The sequence below is a fragment of the Erithacus rubecula genome, assembly GCF_903797595.1.
Source record: "Erithacus rubecula genome assembly, chromosome: 5".
Lineage (NCBI taxonomy): Eukaryota > Metazoa > Chordata > Aves > Passeriformes > Muscicapidae > Erithacus > Erithacus rubecula.
Genome location: NC_136687.1, coordinates 62343956 through 62362936, shown reverse-complemented (window position 1 = coordinate 62362936; position 18981 = coordinate 62343956). Strand labels below are relative to the sequence as shown.

Genomic DNA, 18981 nt, shown 5'->3' with positions numbered 1-18981 from the left:
ATGCCACTTGAATTTAACAGCTGCCAAGTCCTATTACACCTCAGCATTTGGAAGTTATTATGGACATTAAACTTAACCTTTTGAAATTCTTATGGCTCTAACAGATTGATTTTTAATTAACTCAAGTTTTTAGGGCTAGAGTAGATAACTCATCTTTTATGCTGCAAGCATTTGATGAAAGTTTAGGAATTAACTGAGGAGAAACTCCAGTTATATGAATCAAACTGGCTGTTTTGTTTACTATTGCAAGAAAGCTATAGTGCTTCTGTTGCCTCCAGAAACTGACCAAGCTGCAAGACTATTTGCAAAATCTTTCTGATAGAGAGATCAAACAATTTAAGTGCATTAAACCAAAAACAGTGCCTAACTTCTGCACGAAGACCACAAGCAAAAATTGCTTTCTGTATGCTGTAAGTTTTAATATCACTTATGCTTTCAGTCATGTTAGGATTCATTAAAAGTTTCATTTTGTGCAGCTGAAACAAGGACAGTTCCCTTTCACCTCAACCCCCAGGATGACACTGTTGCAATGTGGCCAATCTCCCAACCTTTCCAAAGAAAGCTCTCCATTCATCCCCTTGAGGCAGCCTGCAGTCCAGCAGCTTTGTGAAGCACGACACAAATTGAGTTCCCTCCATATTCACACCACTAAAGGAAGATCCAGCCTGAAATGTCAGGAAAGCCCATAGCTCCATACCTGATAAAGCTGCAGCTGTTGTTTCATTTCCTCCACACGATTACCATACTCTGTGATTAGAGCTGACAAGCTAAAAAGTTGAAAAACATGCTCAGAATGAGTTCTGTAAATGCTGAAATGCTCTGATAATAACTAGTTTTGAAGAATTCTTAACCTGGAGGCCAGGACAGAACAGTCACTTTTCTTGAGTTCCAAGCTTGACATCCCCCAGAATCAAATGAACAAATTTAATCACTACTTCTAAATAATGACTATTAACAGCAAGGGCCTATATTATAGAAATAGAACATACAATGGAACACAATAAATGGTCATTAATACAGTATCAATATTTCATTAATTCACACAGAACTCCAAATATTAAAAGACTAGACTTCATTACTGCTTTCACATACAATAGTAAAGAGGCATATAAGACAATACAGAACTCTGTAGTTCTACCTCTATTCCCCTCCTACTATTTTCATAACTGATAGCAATTCACTATTAAAAAAATTCTATATTAAAAGCTAACAAGATAAGCTAGGTTATTTTTGTAAGAGGAAATTACAGTGATTATGAAACTGTTTACTGGTAGACAACTATCAGTTGAAGTGTGTCAAAAAAACATCTTTAAAAACATCCCTCAGTCTCAACAGACAGCAGTTACCTGTGTTACCTAGATCAGCACAGTCTTACCAGAACTTTGTTTATTCTCCCAAAACTTAGACTAGAGAATTCCTTCATTAAACTCTCATAATTTATTTTAAAGATTGTGGAAGCAAAGTCAGTAATTTAATTTACTGAAAAAAACACAATACCACCTAAAAACAACTTTTACAGTAACACCTCTACAGATGTCTACACAAGACCCAATTCACCTGGGTATTTGCACTCCTATGAGCACGGGACAATTTCCTTCAAATAGACTGCACTATTCCCACTTATCACTTGAAATCAGTTACCTTTGGTCCATCATCCTGGATCCTGATGTGCCATCACCACCAAGGGCACATTCCTGCAATGGAATAATAATTTGCTCATTAGTAATTGCACATAAACATATGTAGTTGTAAACTTTCCCATGAAACCCAAAACTGTCTGTACTGTAATCTGTGCACAATATGCCACAGAATTATTTTCAGGTTTATATTAAAAAACCCTCGAGTGCTGGTCCAATATGAAAAAATTTTTTTTCTTTTCCTGGACCTGCTCTGATCTAAAGCATAATTACATCTGAGGGAAAACTAACTCAATCTTAAAAGAACAACCATGAGTTTGAGTAAGTGCTTGGTTCATATCCATGCATCTCATCATCAGGAAAATGCTGAAGCCCCAGATTGTGCCTGAGCTTTCAGACAGGCTTATGGCACCCAGCACAAAAACCTCTTAGAAAAGGGAAGATATAAAAGTGAAGAAGTGTACTAAATTACAAATCAAGTGCTCTTTCAGGGATGAAACTTTTAGAAATGCAGCAAAACCACCGTAATTCATTGTTAGGTCAGTTTTTTTCTGCTGTTGTTGCATTTATGATGGACCCAAAACAGGGCCAGACAACACTGAAGTGAGCCGTGCTTCATATTTGGAAAGTTATTTATCACAAAACATCGTCAGAAAAATTCTTATACTTCCATCTCTGAGTTCACATACCTGCTCAGCAGTATTTCTCTGAACCTCTTTGGTTTCATTGTGTCCAAATGCCATTTTTAGCCTCTGGTCTGAAAAATACCACATTTGAGAACTATGTTTATAACACAGGCCTCCATCTACATAAATAACAGTCAGAAATATGTTTAACAATGTAATTCTTCGAGGGAAAAAAGAAAAAAAGCCTCTAAAATTCTTCTATTTAGCACAACTGTTTTTAAAAAAACTGGAAACTTGGAAAAACTGACAGGAACTGTAATAACAACAACAATAGTAATGAATTCCATTCCTTTCATATGCCGTTTTCCTTAAGAAATACTTTTGCTCTATTTTGCAAGAATCGGAGTAACACTTTTGCAACTGGAATGGGTAACAAAAAAGGAAAAAAAAAAGTTGGGAATGCAATGGCTACATTTTGATTTAAACAACTTCTTGATACACATCCTATGGTTCTTTTACTAGCTCTAAACTTCCAAAGGAAGATACTGGAAAAAGACAGTGGGGATAGAAAGGAGCTAACAGCAAAGGAATATCAGGAACCAGGAAAAGGAAAGTTGCAACTAAAGAGGCATTCATACAAAACCGCGTGTTTTTGGCCATTACCCTCATTAGCAGCTTTTAATTACTGGTGTTGAGCTAATTAAAAGTACTACACGTGCTGTTCAGCGAACACTGAAAATAAACCCTCTCTGCCAACACTCACCTGGCTGCGCCGTGCTCCAGCTGTCCCCAAGCAAACTCCAGGGAGCCCCGGGGCAAAAGGCGCTGGAAGGGAGCGGAGGGAAGGGAAGGGAAGCGAGAGCGGCGGCAGCGGCGGCGGGACGCGCTCCCCTCAGCGCCGGTGCCGCGGGGCGGGGGCAGCGCCGAGAGCCGCCCCTGCGCTCCCTCCCCGCAGCTCGGTGCCGGCACCGCCGCTCGGGAAGGAGGATAAAGGACACAGGACACAGCCCCGGTGCCAGCGCAGCCACAGCCGCCTCCAGGCCCCCGGCAGCGCCTCACAATCGCCGAGGCCCGGGCGCTGCCGCCCGCCGCCCTCAGCGCCGCCCCCGTCACGTGGGGAGCGGACATGGCGCGGAGCTGAGGGGGAGGTTTATGAAATGTACATCCTTAAACTTTCCGTGAGACGATTGTGGGTTAAAGAGAGGCCCTGAGGAACTTTCTTCGGGAAAAAAAAAAAATATCAGTTTGTGGCCAGAGTAGCAGAATGGGGAAGCGGGAGCTCTGAGGGTGCTGGGGACAGGCCGCTCCTCCCCGGGAACCGGCGACAGCAGGAGAGGACACGTCTGGAGAGGGTCAGGTTGGACTTTAGGAGTAATTTCTTTGTTGAAAGGGTGATTAGGTTTTGGCACGAGCTGCCCATGGTGTTGGTGAAGTCGCCGTCGCTGCAGGTGTTTAATTAAAGGCTGGTTTGCAATGATTGCGAATGAAAGCTTTAGCGAGTTGCTTCATTTTCTTGAGTCTCAAAGCCTTCGAGGATTCTCCCTCAGGTTGTTTTTCTGATGTTACCAAATCCTCTCAATTCATGTAGTGGAGACTGTTCTGTTTATCTGTTCTCCTTGTAAGTACTTCTGGTGGTTTTGGAAGGCATTTGTTTAGATGTGTGTTTGAAAAACCTTGAGCTTAATGAGATTTCAGAGTCATTTGTAACCCTCCGGTTATAAAAACTGTGAGAAACGGCATTTATGTAACTGTTCATTTAGGCTTTCGATAAAGCGAATCAGTTTCAGTTCTGATGTCTAAAAACACGATTTCATAATTGACTGTATACCAAAGCGTGTGGGTTTTCTTTTTTCCTGGGCGACCACACGGCAGTTCGTGCGGAGATGGAATCAGATCTTTGACAAAACTTTCCTTTGTCATTTGTGTAGTGCCTGAAGATGGAATTTAGAATTAAACACACGTGGGATGGCTTGCCCGTGAGCCATGAGCCGGTAACCATTGGGCTGAGGCCGGATAATGCAGGGCTGCTGATGGAAATTCGTGCTCCGTTCTTTAATGACCCTCCAGCACCACCTGGAGAGCCAGGGAAACCTTTTGGGGGTCTGTGGAACTATGAGGGTAAGTGCAACTGTTCTGCAAATATATCTCATTTATGTAGACACTGATGTTCCTCTGTATTTGATATGCCTGCTCTTTTTTTAGGAGTCTGTAATGTTTTTGTTTGTTTGTTTGTTAAAAAAAAAAAAATCCCAAAACTGGAGTTCCATGGTCTGGGTTGATTTCAGTAATTTTGAAATTGACTTTCTGATCCTGTCAATAGTATATGCACTCAAACTTAGTTTTTGGGTTACTAATGTAACTTGTGAACTGTAACAGGCTTGACGTATTTGAATGGCAAAATAATTTTGTGGCATGTATGTATTTAAATGCCCTTGCAGAAGGAGATGTGAAATTCTAAAGATAGCTTCTGTTTTGCTTTTACAAGTGTCTTAATAATTTTTCCAAAAATTCCTTTGAGGTATAGGAAGGTGTGAAACAGAAATTGCACCTCATGAAATGCAATTCAAAGTTGTGCCCAAATGGAATGGAGAAAATTCTCATAATAGTGCTGGGTATTTTCTCAGTTTCTGTCTATGCTGTCACTTTTACCCATTGCTTTGAGTAATGCAATAATTGAATATTTCCAGCAGTTCTTTACTTTCTCATTATTCAGCTATTCTCATTCAAGCTCCACTAAAATGGTATTAGCATCTCTTTGATGTGATTATAATAAATAAGGTTAAGGAAAAAGAAATAAAGATATCAGTCATCATCATTCTTACTATTTTGTAATAATGTCATTGCTGTGAGAAGCACCGTTGTAATTTTATATGAGAAACACCATTGTAGTTCAACTTTGTGTTCCTGAAATGTGATTCAAAAGTAATATGTGGCTTTCAAGTACACCTGGAACAGTAATCCCCTGTCCAAAATATCCATCTGCAGGGAAAAAACACTTGAGAGCTATTTTATTATTTCTGAGTTTTAACAGATGTTTAGTTATGGAGTGTGTGCTCTGATCTGAATGTGTGATCCTTTTTCCCTTATTTTCACGCTGCATCAAGGTGAGTGTTTTCAAAACTGCAATTGGTAAAGCTAATAAAGTTAGTACAGTACTTTATAAGGCACTCTGTGATCATGGCAATGAAAAACAAGAGCCCCTGAAGCTGGAATTGTGGCACAACATTTTGAATATTTGGGTTATAGTTCCTGTGTACGTCTCAGTAGAGAGTCAGGCTCAGTCATGGCACAGGCCAAACCCCATGAAAATTGAGTTGTTGTAATGAAAATCTCAGGATATTACTATAATATAAAATTAAAGTTAATACAAGATTCCAACAGCTTGTTTTCATGATTTGTTTTGGTTTTGTTTCATTTTAGTTTGTTTGTATGTTTTTTTACAGTTGTAGAAGCATTCTTTCTGTGTGACAGAACTGAGCAGTATTTAGAAATTGAGCTTTGTCCGTAAGTACAGCACTGAAAAAGTCCTAAAAATTAATTTACACCTGCAGCTCTAATGCTTGTAAGATAAGTGTATGATGGAGACTAGACACATAAATGGTGACAGTATGGGAAATGTACATATTTGTGGAAACTTAATGCACTAATAACTTGACATAATTGTAGGAAAACTGTGCTCTGATTCTTTGACAGCCATGGGCAGTACTTACTGCTGTTGCTTTCTGGCAGAAGAAAAGCATGGAAAGTAAGTGGTCAAGTGCATTGGTAATGACTTTTATTTACCTACTTTCTGATCAGAAAATTGCAATACCTCTTTTTTATTTTTTTTTTTCTCCTTCCTTTAACAGGAAGACCTTCCTTTGGAGTTCAAGGTGACCAGGATGAAAACCAAGTGGGAGGGTAAAGCTCTTCTTCCTTGGAGTTACTTCCCACCATGCACTGACAAGTTCAATGCGTTTGCAATTCATGGTTTGGGAGAAGAGAGGAAATATGAAGCACTTTATCCTGTGCCTCCCCACGAACTGCAGGAAGGACAGGAACCAGATTTGTAAGTATAAAATGAGCTCTTCTGTTAGATGGTTGCATGATTGCACTGGGTCCACTGGTGCTGTACTTTGTATAAAGCACTATGGCACTACAATTAGTGCTTGGTTTCCATGTTAGGTGCATAGAAAATTATGCATACAGTACAACTGGTATCTGCTTTTATCACCTTTCTCATCTAAATCATGGGTAGGTTGTTCTACTTTTCCTTCTTGACTTTAGCTCCTCCTGAAGTGCCATTTAGTGATAATTTCAACAGATGTATTTCCAGTAAGTCCATTCTGTTCCTCTTCTATTGTTACAAAAGCTTTCACCTCTACAGAAGGTTCCATGTTATGGAAGAAGATGAAAAGGCAGAGTAAACTAAATATAATTAAAGGATACCCAGTATCAATAGAAAAACAAGCAGAGAATTCAGAGAATTTAACAAACAGAGAATTTAAATTGGCAAGGAGTGGGAACAGCCTTACTCCTTAAGTGTGCACAGCTCTGTCCAGTGAGGATGGGGTTATGAAAAAAAAGGAAAAGCTGGGCCAGAGGCAGCTGGAGTATGTTAGCCATGAAGAAGTGAGCCAGTCCTGCAGAAGGAAGAGACAAAGAAGGAGACAAGGAGTCAGTGTTGGTGGAGCTGCCTGTGGAAAGTTCAGAGGGAAAGGTATGAGAGTTTTTTAAATAAAAAGAGACTGACATGTCAATTCATGAGTCCTCTGTTGACTGGTGCCCTGTATGGGGGGCCACTGACAATACTATAGTTCTTATAAAACTTGTCACACAACATATAGTAATGGTGATGTAGGGTACATTTTAGATAAATTACCCTTTATTGCCTGTATTTAAGAAAAAGTTAGCTTCTGCAACTGTGTATTTAAGAAAGTTCTGATCTATTGCTGATAAAATGTATTATCAGTGTTTTGTGACAAATGGATATTTTTATTTTTCTGTATTAAACTGGAGAATGGCTGTAATACTCATCAAGAGGAATTCTTTATATAGTTCCCCTTTAAAAAAAAACAGCCTTGTCTTTTTCTGATGTTGGTAACAGATGAAATTATGTGAAGAGATGTTCCTTGCTGCTTTCATTATTCTTTTTGTCTTTTACTCTTATTGATTGCTACAAAAGTTAGGACTTTGTTTATTTCTTTTCTGTTTGCAGTCATCGTTTGGAATTTTTCGAAGACTTGAACCTGAAAGAACTAACAGGAGAAGACTGGAAACAGCCTGAATCAGATATATGGAAATCTCTCAGTAAATGAATGGGCTGAGGCATAAATTTTTATCATGTTGAAGTTGGCTGAAGCTGTATGGAAACAACTTTGTCATTCAGAGCAGAGTTTGTAAATACCAGATTAGCAAGACTTTTCTTGACACTGAAATCATGGGTCAGTCTGAAAATCAACTACAAAGCGTGTGGTGTGGATCTGTTGATTCTAAATGTATGAATGGTTTGTGTTTCAATCTATCAGGGTATGGAATTTTTCATCTGTGCAAGAGATGAATCTGCTGGTGCCAGTGAAGGAGGAAAAATGTGCTGAAATTGCAGTTTTGTTTTTGTGAGAGCTCTGAAGTCTGACAAGGCCGATACCCGGATTGAAATGTTTTGATTTCTAATAGTTGCTGCATTTCTGCTGTATTTTCACTGCTGCTTGTTTGTTTGTTGACTACTGAATGAGATCCTTAGGTGCCTAGAGTTTTTGCTTGCAATCAGGAAGAAGAATGTTTTGTTCAGGAGCAGAGCACACTGTAGCTGTCATGGGTTTTGGAGGCTCACCACCTGCCCTGCAGGAGGTATAACACTGCCCTTTGCTGTATGTTCCTGTGCCTGAAGTTTTCCCTTGCTTAATGCCAGAGGGGGAACTTATTCTGTGTTGCACTCCTCTGGGTGGAGTTTCTAATGGTGTTCAGGTGCAGAGGATAGATTTACAAAAGGCTTTATGTATTTCAGGTGAAGTTTCTAGGACAAATCATGCTTAGTAAAATCTTTTGGTATAGTTGTGTGCGTGGGAAGGCATTTTTTTCTGACTTGTCACATCACTTGAAGAATGTACCTCAGATATCTGAGAAGTTTTTTTTTGAATGCCACTGAGGGCAGGAGATACTCTAGGTGTATATTTTCTATGTATGGGCCTGAGTCATTTTAGTAATAGTGAGTGTTCTTAGGTGGCAACATCTAAATTGTGAGCCCTCACAAGATTTGCAGGCTATATGGTGGGTTTTTTTGTTTTTTGTTTTTTTTTTTTTTTGGCTAGCATAGCAGTTGCTGCTTGATTGTGGCTGCTAATTTAATCTTATATAAATCAGCTTAGCCCACTAACCAGATCCTTGCTAGTATGCAGTAGTAAACACATTCTGGTGATCCTATTGTCTTTGCTATCTTTCAGCTGAAGTCTAGCTGTAAACTCTGCCTGAGAAGCAAAGAAGGTGGGAATATCTCAGCTTTGTGAAGAACATCTCAATGTGGCTAATATCTGAGACAGAATGTTAGTTCACAGTTTTTGTTTAGCTTTAGATTCCTTCTTTGTGCTTCCAGTTTTATAGAGCTGTGCTTTCAAATTTGAAGGTATTAGGTTTTTCTGTGGCAGCCTTTGGCATGTCAGTGCACTCAGCCATCCAATTGCTTTTGCTCTGTTTCAATTAGACAAAATAGGTTCCTTGCTGTAAACTGCCATCTGTTGAAAATTGTAAGTATTTTACATTCAGTTGTTGGCTTCTTTTCTAACTTCTATCCATGTACAGTTGTCTGAAATACTGAATAATTCAATAAATGTTGATTAAAGTATCATTTAGACATTGATATTGTAAAGCTGCTTTGAAAATTTTAGTCAAAACCAAAATGGCATTTCACAAAACTTTTAGACTTTCATTTTAAAAAGTTTGTCAAAAAAGTGTGTGCAAAGATTCAAAATGGGTGTAGTGTTTTTCTCACAAAGGTTGTTTTCATATGAGGAATGATACTTTGTATGTAAAGGACAGTAAATAATTTTTTTTATTCATCTCATATTTATTCCTACTTCAAGCTGGCTGCTTCAGATTTGACTTTGGATGTAAAGGATGATCTTGGAGGAAAACAGATTCCTTTCAGTGTCTTTGCAGTTCACAATGCAATGCTAGGTGCTCTGGAAAATGGAAATTCTCACACAGACTTTTATTCAAGGCCCATGCTACTCCATGCTGTCATTATTTGGTTCATTTATGTGTTTCTGAGCTTCAGGTGTCTGTCTGAACTCTTAAGTAGTGGAGGCCAGTTATAGCCTGTCTTTCCTGAAATGTCTATTTTATTTTATTTTTAAGTTTATTATAGGAGGAAAATGCCAAAACAAGCTCTGTTCTGCATGATAGTGATAGTATGTTCATTATTTGTGAACTTAAACATGAGAACCAGAATTGTACATGGCTCAATCCTCCTGGTGGTGTCTGTGAATCTCTTTAGAGTTGGTGTTTGAAAACTTCTTATGTTTGCACTGCCAAAGTCCTTGTTCTTTATGCTTCTTGCCACTAGGTGGGAGAAGAAGGTTGTCTAAACTGTGCCTTGGTGCTGCCAGCCCAGTTATCCTTAACCAGATCCATTCCTTCTTGCTGTATCCTTGATTTTAGAAAGGATATTGCAGTCAAGCTGATGGTGGCTTGTTTTGGTTTATTTGAGATATCTTTGTTGTAAGAATCACTTGTCATGCTCTGTAGTTGCAGCTCTAATGTTTGCTTGCCTGCAGGGCTATTTTAAAAAAATAACTTTTGAAACAAAATCAACTGAAGATAAATTTCACGAGGTGTCAGTCAGTCTGTAGTGTAAGAGTAGTTTTGTGATGTTCAAATGATTTAAATGTTACTCTGGATCTTATTTTTTTTGCAAATATCTTGGATAGTCTCTGGCAGATTTACTAAAAAGGCTATTTTGAATTCAGCAGGATTTTATTTCTTTTAATGCAGCTTGATTTGTGAGAGGTGGTGCGCTGCTTCAAGGGTAAGGCTTGAGGTGGTTTGAACAAGCTGAAATGAAGCTTGATGAAACAGCATGAAAACAGTGGCTTAAGAAGGACGGAAAATTATTTTCCTTCAATACAACAATGCAAAAAAAAATTGTATTGAGAACTTGAATGATACTGTGTGTTACTGGTAGAAGTGATTTGTACCTTAAATACAAAGCTGGAGTAACTTAGCCTGTCAGGTGTAGCACCTAATATTTTATGTAGTGTTCTTGCACAGTGGGTTTTTGGTTTTTTGGTTTTTTTTTTTTTTTTTTTTGGATGCAAAAGCTCTTAGTAGAAGTAAAGTTTTGCTCATGTCTTTGTATACTTTTAATTTTTTTTTTTTTAATATGCCAGCTCAGATATTAGAGCTGGGAAGCTCTAATTTCACTCAGGGCTATATATATATTTTGACGCTATGGCTGCTAAAGGTAGTACATTATCTGTTCTAATTATTAGATACATGAGTGAATAAGTATTTGTACTGCCCAGCACCATGATAAGCTACTGCTAACTGTGATGTTAAGCACTATATTGCTTGCAGTTACTGTTTTCCAGGCTGGTTTGTGTGTCTGAAAGGCACAGCACAGAATGTTTTGCTGTGTTTTAAATTCTCACCATCTAAAAATCCTTTGGAAGTGTGAATGGCACAGTGCATAATTTGCTGCACATAAAATTTAAAAGTATTCTTTCCTGATACCAGAGCAGTCTCTAAAGTAGAATTCCTTACATTTAATTATGATACATTTAGAATAATGCTGCTGAAATTTGATAGTTAACCTGCATTTATTCAGTTGGTGATTCCTTTGTTTTTGCTTTTGGTGAGTGCATTAGTTTACTGCAGTGTCTCTAAGTAGTGCTTCAGCAAAAGTGCAAGGAAGTGCTTTAAGCCTGATTTATTTGCACAGGTTGTATTAACAGCTGTGCACGTGCTCATACAAACAGCCTCAGTGAGATCAATCCAACACTTACCATAAATTGTTTTGCAGTTCTGCCTTTTTCCATCCACTTGCCTGTCTGTTGAAATTAGTATTGTCAGGAGAATTCAGTTCTATCCAAGCTTGGTGCTGCTTGTTTTCATTATTATGTTTCTAAACAAGTAAAAGCCTTGGCTGCAGGGGGTCTGTGGGAGGGTTTCCACTGTTTGTATCTGCACCAGCTAGGAACATATCAAAATATGTGCCTGTTTCATTTTCAGGAATTATGCTGTAGACTATCATGAAGTATGTGTGGGAATACTTTCTGCCAGTTATGTAGTGTATTTGCAAATACAAATGTATTTTTAAATGTGATAGACCAGAACTGGCTGAATATTGTTAGAATAACTGAAGTAAACGTTACTGAAGTAAAATTAAATTACTGTGTCCTCCCTGCTGTTTTAAAACCAACCCAGCCAGACTAGTCCAGTGGCTTTCTTGGAATATAGAACAGATTCTTGTGGGGTTGGGAAAGGAGTTTTCAGATGTTACATTTTTAAAATACAGAAATTCCCTCTGTAGAGCACATTTGTTGCCAATTTAATCTTGAGTTAGTTCTCTTGAACTTAGTCTCTGCAGGCAATGAAATTTATATCTTGGTGCCAGTAGTAGCTGTCATAAAATTATTCATCTCTAATTCTAGGCAAAGTAATTGGTTCACTTCTTACTGCTGAGTTTGCTTCCTTCAGCAAATGAAACAGTTTGGAAACTGGTACTTTCTTAGTGCTTTATAGCTTATACAAGCCATGGCATTTATATTTAATTGTGTCAGGAACTTTAAAGGACTGGTTCTTGTTTTAAAATTGCATATTACTTTGCTAAATGTTAACAGCATAGGCTGTAACTTCTTATGCCAAGTGTCTGCTTTAAATCTTTTTAATTTTGGCAAAATATCTAGTGGTTTCAGAGGAAGGGGTAGTTCATGATGTCAGAAGATAAAACTATGGTCTTGTACCTTCTTAAATTGTTATGACTTCTAGAATGAAGTGGTGGGACTTGGTGAGAGGTCCATATTGTCAGGAGTCTTTTGTAATTTCTGTGAAACAGCTTTTCAGAAGCCTCAGAAGAGCACAGCTGGAGAGGTGAATTCTCTGCAGCTTCTGCTGAGAATGGGAATCCACCCCTGGCAGGTGGAAGTGCTGGGGTTTGACTTTTTCAGTGGGAGATGTTCTTTCTGCCTGGCAGGGACAGGTGATGTGCTGGGGAATGTCCTTTGATTGGGAGCACCTGCTGTTAAGGCTGTGGCTGTTTTCTGCCATGCTCAGAGCAGAGCAAGGTGATTTTTCCTTTAACACTGTGCTGCCACTGTGCTTGAGAAGGTTCTGTGGACTCAGTGGGAGACTGACTGGAAAAGGTACATGGAAGAAAGATGAAGTGATGGGTTTAAAGTATATAAAATCAGATTAAAGAAATCCTCTCAGCATAAAATAATTTGAAGTGTAACAGAATAAGTGTATGCTCTTTCTTACTCCTTTTTAGGCCTCTACCTGTGTAAAAGGGTCACTGGGCTGGGTAAATTGTTGGCTGGAAGCACTTCAGCTATTCTTGTAGTTGGAAACCCAACTAAAGGAAATTTTTTGTAATTCTCTTCTGGTGTTCTCAAAAATCTCTTGCTGAGCAAAGGTAGTGAGAAGTGGAAGAAGAAAGCTGCCAGAATTCAGGGAATTGGGAATCTCAGACTTTGCTCTTGTGGCCTAAGTGTGAACCATAAATGAAGGGGGAATGGGAAATCTCCACAAGTCGTGCTGGTAACAGATTCCATTGTCTTTATCCTTTCTATAAAGTTAAGTAAGAGTATAGCATAAATCATAGAATTTTTAAGGCTGGAAAAGACTTCTAAGGTTGAGTCCAGCTGTTTAACCTAACACTGCTGTGTGCATCACTAACCTGTGTCCCCAGGTGCCACATTCACACATTTTGTGTGCACTTCTAGGGATGGTTCTGATTCCACCACTTTCCTGGACAGCCTGTTCCAGTTTCATGAACTGGGCAGACAGTTCTGGTTCCTGTCTGATCACCCTTTCAGTGAAGTTAACATGATAGATGTTCAGTGCAGTGTAGGATCATAGTTATAGGCTAGAAACTAAATATAAAATGTCTGAGGCTGCAGAGTACTTGATCACCTCTGAACTCTTGAGTAGTTGATGCAACAATGCTTTTCTATGCTGCTTTATGTTCTTGGATGAATCCCTTCAATCCCCTCTGCAGGCTCTTTTGTCCTGAAAACAAAAGGTAAAGTGCTACCAGCCTGTATATCACAAATTACTGTTCAAACTAATGTTAATCATATTTCCTTATATTTGTAAATAGGTCTGACTATCTTGTGTTCTTAAATTGTTGATAAAATCTATGTACAGGGGAAGAGAGTCAAGCCTTCCTTGAAGGGTTCTCATATATTAAGCTTTGTCAGATGATTGTAGTAATATTGTTCTTTGAGTAGGAAGGGGGACTATATTTTATCTGTTCAGATATTATTAATGAGGTGGTCATTAGTGAAGTCTTTGGAATGAAAGATAGTTTTAGATTTTAAGTGCAGGCTGTTGCCTAAAAGGAGACTCTTTATCTTGCCAATGCTTTTGGCTTGACATGTCTTTGTGAGCTCACAGTGGAATTTTTCAAGTCACAAAGTGAGTTGCTATAGACAAGGGAAATTTTCAAATATATACTGGAATATCTTTCAGACCTGATTCCATTTCCATATGCTGCACCCCTGAAGTATCAAGACTTACTGAGATTTAACATTTAGGATTGGAAAAGAATGAGCTAATGAGAAGTGGATTTTTTTTTTTTAAATTTCTGCACCTGTTTAGGTATAATAGAGAAGTAAATGGACTGCTTTCCATATCAGTTAGTCTGTGTATTTGATGCGTGTGTGAGGCTCTCCAGATTAATTAGCAGGTTTAGTAAATGATACAGGAAAGACTAATCACATTCTGCATGTGTTAGCTTCACAGTGCCAAGTCTTTACTTTCATCCTCCTGAGTCTACAATGCCTGAGGGGCTTTAAATCCTGATGGTCTTGCTTATAAGATGTGCAATTTATCTATTAAAATGAGGGCTACTGCACAGGTTCTGTATCACATGCACTGATTGACTGCTTTGTGCTCCCTGTAATTCAATATGCTGAGTAAATAACCTCTTTGGTTATCAACACCTTCTCCCTCTGTGATTCATAAATGTATTCTGAAAGTCCTCTGTAGTTTTCAGCAATGTCTGTTTTTTTTTTTTTTTCTGATGAAATCTGTTTTTTCCTGATTAGCAAGACCACAAAAACCTGAGAGAAGACCTTTGTCTGAAGATCTGTGCAACTTCTCTCCTGTCTTTAGTTTATGCATCAACATTTACACCTCCAAATGTTGGTTTAGCCAAAACAGCCCTAAAAAATTGCATTTCAGTCAGAAGAATTCTCTGTTCCATATAAACTTAATGCAACATCTGGTGTGTGTGTGGTTTTTTTTTCCCTCTACTTATGGAAAGATAATTTAATTAAAAATTGATAGTCCTAATTGACGAATGTGATGATTCCTTTAAACTATTAAATATGCTGCTGTTAAAATTAGTCATTTCTAAGTACAAGTTAATGGCTAGTTTATTAGAACTACTAATTGTCTTGTTTTTCAGCAGATGTAATGAATCTAATTATGGTCATAAAGACTGGATTGTTTAAAATGCAGGTATTATGCAAGATGAGTTGTTTTTTGTTTTCAGTAGTGGGAGACACTTTAGTGAATGTGTAAAAAGCAAGGAATGTTTTTCATTACTTTTTCAAAGATTAAGGTTTGAAAATTAGTGCTAAACTGCCTCTGTCTTTTCTGGCTTAGCTGAGATGTTCCCTAAGCCATATCAAGAGTAGAATTAATTGTGGATAATTGTGTGTCTCTTCAGCATCTAATTAGAACATCCTAATTAAAAGCTGCTTTGTGAAGCCTGGTTTCCATTGGATTTGTGTTCCATGTTCCCTGAGCCCTTTTAATGCATTAGAAATCACCTAAGAATCTCAGGTCTTGTTAGAAGAGTTTGTAATTGCTGTCAGACTCTGATTCTGCTGAGTATCCATCACAAGCTTCACACAAATGGAGACAACAGGACTGTGTTGAGGGTTTCTGTTTTTAAGAAAACTTTCTCTTCTTGTGTGCATATTGTCACCTTTCAGTACCTCTATGTGCATTTGATATCTTAGCAGGTTTTCTGAAGCAGAAGATAGTCTGAGGATTATCACATTTACTTAAGCTCCATTAGCACTGATATTGAAAGCTATTTTGATATCTCCTGGTGAAAGGTTGGCAGAGTCTCAAGTGATATGTGGATCTGAAAGGCTGGGTGTTAAAAGCCATTGCACACTGGAAGAGCTCTAATTTTGAGAAAACAAATGATGCCACCTGTTACCCAATCTGCAATGTTAATACTTGTGATTGGGTCTGCCAGGCCCTAAGGTGCAGTGAGCCCCCTGCACAACACAGCCCTCTGGAATCAAGTTGAATTTGAAAACTGAAACAGAAAAGTCACAGTAGATTTTGCAAGGGGCACAAAAGAGAATCTAAGGTAGATGATGAGATTGTAATTTCAAATGTCCTTTCTGGCTTTGTTAAATCAGCTCTGTTGTTCCCAGAAAATTACCTTGCTGTAATAATTTGCATATTGATTGGATTTAAAGTCTACAAGCATTTAGACTGAATCAGGTTTGGGCCAAATTCTGAGACTTGCTGGGTATCATCTGTATCATCTTGTGATTAGTAACAAGTACAACTTAGCATTCTAGTAACTGTGAATTTTTTAATTATGTAAAAATAAATGAGAACTATAATGGTAAACTTAAATTTCTCTAATATCACTTAATGTTTTCCTGTACAGAGAGATTTTTAAATTGACTGTTGTTCTTTTCAACATCTTTACCTCTGTGATCTTTATTTCCTTCTGGTTTCTAAAACCTGTAAATTTAATTTAGTTTGTTTTACTGTTCTAAAATTAAGCACTGAAATGATGCTCTTTGAGTAATAACAGGATGCCTCTTTACCCCTTGTAAATTGGCTCAGGTTATCTGCTAAACCAGAAAACTGTTCTGTGAGTCCCTCTTTATATTCAAGTTTACACTTAAGCTCTAAGAAGTACAGAGCTGATTTTCCCCTATTGTCAGGAAGTTCAACCTCACTGTTTTTTGCAGTAGCTCAGACTTTTCAGTTAATGTTTTTAGAGTAATAGAATTTCTTTTCCAACAAAGTAATTGATCTCATCTAAAATAATCTGAAGGATTTTTTTGGTATCCTTTAATTCTGTGGAGGTGCTTCTATGCATGTCTGCAGCGTCTTGTGTCTGTGCAAGCACATGGAGTGGATAGAAGTGAAGCCCATTGCTCTTATAAGCACATAAATATTCTTTGTCACCCACCACTTTGTGTTGTTGCAGGTATTGTAACACCTATCCATGCAGTAGTCAAGGCTAAAGAAGAGAATAATCTTCCTGATTTATCTTGATTTATATTTGTCTGTGGTTGGACAACACGGTTGGACAACTTCATGATGGTCCTTTTTTTAAATGAGAATTTGAGAGCTGAAGAAGAAAAAGGTATTCCCTTTAGCAGCATTGTCCACTGTAAGAGTGAATTAAACATTTAAAAGCACTTATCTTTCAGGGTAGTAGTGGTTTAGAAATGACTGTCTTGACCCAAAATGTCCACACAAACTATTTTGTAAGTTTAATACATAGAAACTAATTTATACCCTTGCATCAGTGTCTGATTGAAAAAGTATTGGTTTTCACCTTGAAAAGTTCAAATAGAAATTAAAAATTGGAAAACTGATGGTACCACTTAGTGCTTTGATAGAAAGCCTGCACTTCTCTGTTTATATACAGACAGGGCAAAGTTAGATTAAATGGAAGGAAGGAAAGAAGAAATTCTTCAGTGAGAAGTGGTGAGGCACTAGAATAGGTTGCCCGAAGAAATTCTGGGTGCCCCAGACCTGGAAGTGTTCAAGGCTGTGTGGGATTGGGCTTTGAGCAACCTGTTTGTGATAGAGGTGTTGGAACAAGATGATCTCTAAGATCCCTCACAACTCAAATTATTCTGTGATTCTGTTTTTCATTTTTTTCATTGAAAGCATCTGCCACCTAAGAAGAATGAATTCTACACTATTTGAGTGGAAGAATATATAACCATTTTGTCCAATACTTAAAGAAGAGATTAAACTGATTCAGGGACCTAATTTGTGAGCAGGCAGTTTGGTTTTGTCAATAAAGCAAGACTGGGCTTTAAGGCCAAGGTAAGTTTTTTTTGTTTTTTTTTTGTTTTTGTTTTTGTTTTGGTTTTTTTCCCTTTGCACTTGAATGTGTTTCAAGTTAAGCTAGAATGGAATGTCATCTGCAATGAGAATACAGAATATCTTTTGCAAGTTGATTATTTGCATACAATTAAAAGGAATTAAAGGAAATACAGAAGGTACCTACAACCGACTTGCAGAGAATATATACTTAACCCCATTCCTTACATGGGGGAACCCTTTGACATCAAAGGTCCAGGGCTTGGTGATTCCATAGTATGTCAGAATTTTCTGGCTGCTTGAAGGACCTTAGGTGGTCTCTGATTAACTCTATTAGAACACTATTTCCTACTCAGTCTCAGTCAAAAAAATATGTTTATGCTGCTTAATAAAAAAAAAAAAGGTGTTTTGATGTGTAGCTACCTGATTAGTGGGAGTATAATAGCATTCACATTTTAAATGTTACAGGATATTGCTATACAATTGTTATTTTACAATATTGGTTTGGTTAATGCCAATAAACTTCTTAGAATTAGTTGCTACACTAACTTAAAACCTCATTGATTTACAGCAAAATCGAATTTTGCTGCCCTGAAATGTGTGTCCAATACACATCACTTCCAAGTGGCTTCATGTGAAAGCCAGAGACTGAATTCTGGTTTCATCGCATCTAAGAGAATTCAATTTTTAAGTGGAAATTCTTCGTGGAACACACAGCATTTATTTGCAGAGTGTTTTCCTGTTCCATGTTTTCATCACTAGTTACCATTTGGTGTATTTGAAAATGTTAAGTCAAAAAATGGAGAGATCTGGCACCCAACTTCCTTAATGTTGTGGATGTAGGTAAATCAGTTCCTACTGTCAAGTAATGACTAAAACTATGAAAATATATATCTGGTCCAGCTCAGCTTATTAAATTGTGTTGTCTCATGGTGAAAAATCACAGTCAGGCAAATGTTCAAGTTCTAAGGGGCTACACTTGAATACTTCTTGTGTTTTGCATTGATTGTTATAAATTCTGACTGCAGAGGGATAAGTGGAGCTTTAAACTTCTCTTCTTGGGCACAAAGAGCTTTCCTAAAACATACCCTTAGTGGAAAATATTTATTTTTCCCAATCTTCTAAGTAGTGATGGTATTAATATTAAAAAGCTGTAGCTTAATCTCTCCAATTCAGAGATGTGGTAGTTCATGTTTTGTTTCTACCATCTCTAAAACCATGATTTTTGTGAGAATTTTGAGCATTTCTGTATGTATAAAGTAACTGCTACCAGCTTACCCTTTCTTTAACTATGGAGTAAAATAATTTTCCAGAACATCAGATTGTTTTGCCAAACATGATTTTTGTTTTTCAGTAGTCAAAAAAGCTGCTACAGCTTCTCCCCTTGTTGGAAGGGACTCAGACCTTTATAACAGCTCCAGTTTAATTATAGCCATGGTGTACCTGTTCCTTTTTGATAGATATTTTGACTTTGCAGATTT

At 37.8% G+C, this 18981-nt stretch overlaps 3 protein-coding genes across 9 annotated transcripts in view; 1 reads left to right on the top strand and 2 right to left on the bottom strand.

Annotated features, from left to right (window-relative positions):
• SCLT1 (sodium channel and clathrin linker 1) overlaps positions 1-3366 on the bottom strand; it is a 32495-nt gene extending 29129 nt beyond the window's left edge. The window contains exons 1-4 of the mRNA XM_079306222.1: positions 3027-3366; positions 2327-2394; positions 1642-1694; positions 698-767 (exon numbers count right to left, since the gene is read on the bottom strand). Coding sequence (XP_079162348.1) covers positions 698-767; positions 1642-1694; positions 2327-2380 — 177 coding nt within the window. The 5' untranslated portion in view covers positions 2381-2394; positions 3027-3366. The remainder of the gene's footprint in view (positions 1-697; positions 768-1641; positions 1695-2326; positions 2395-3026) is intronic.
• Positions 3367-3368: 2 nt separating this feature from the next.
• On the top strand, positions 3369-9378 carry LOC306802269 (UPF0462 protein C4orf33). Of its 7 annotated transcripts, none has more exons than XM_079306225.1 (6): positions 3369-3411; positions 4192-4381; positions 5707-5767; positions 5957-6008; positions 6112-6311; positions 7461-9378. In XM_079306225.1, exons 2-6 carry the CDS (start codon positions 4201-4203, stop codon positions 7558-7560), a joined length of 594 nt encoding a protein of 197 aa, XP_079162351.1. In that variant the 5' UTR covers positions 3369-3411; positions 4192-4200; the 3' UTR covers positions 7561-9378. The 7 variants fall into 7 exon arrangements, 6 of the variants coding, with proteins under 6 accessions (XP_079162351.1, XP_079162352.1, XP_079162354.1 ...); XM_079306226.1 differs by having other exon boundaries at positions 3370-3422; positions 4201-4381; XM_079306228.1 differs by lacking the exon at positions 3369-3411 and adding an exon at positions 3440-3615.
• Positions 9379-10656: 1278 nt separating this feature from the next.
• Positions 10657-18981, bottom strand: part of LOC306802683 (uncharacterized protein) — a gene marked incomplete at both ends in the record, with an annotated part of 70020 nt that continues 61695 nt past the window's right edge. Inside the window, one exon of the mRNA XM_079307180.1 lies at positions 10657-10717. Coding sequence (XP_079163306.1) covers positions 10657-10717 — 61 coding nt within the window. The remainder of the gene's footprint in view (positions 10718-18981) is intronic.

Coding starts and splice junctions, on each gene's coding strand:
- LOC306802269 (XM_079306225.1), top strand. CDS start 4,201: ATGGAATTTAGAATTAAACACACGTGGGATGGCTTGCCCGTGAGCCAT. Junction 4,382..5,706: donor GGGTCTGTGGAACTATGAGG/GTAAGTGCAACT, acceptor GTTTTTTTACAG/TTGTAGAAGCATTCTTTCTG. Junction 6,009..6,111: donor GCAGAAGAAAAGCATGGAAA/GTAAGTGGTCAA, acceptor TTCCTTTAACAG/GAAGACCTTCCTTTGGAGTT.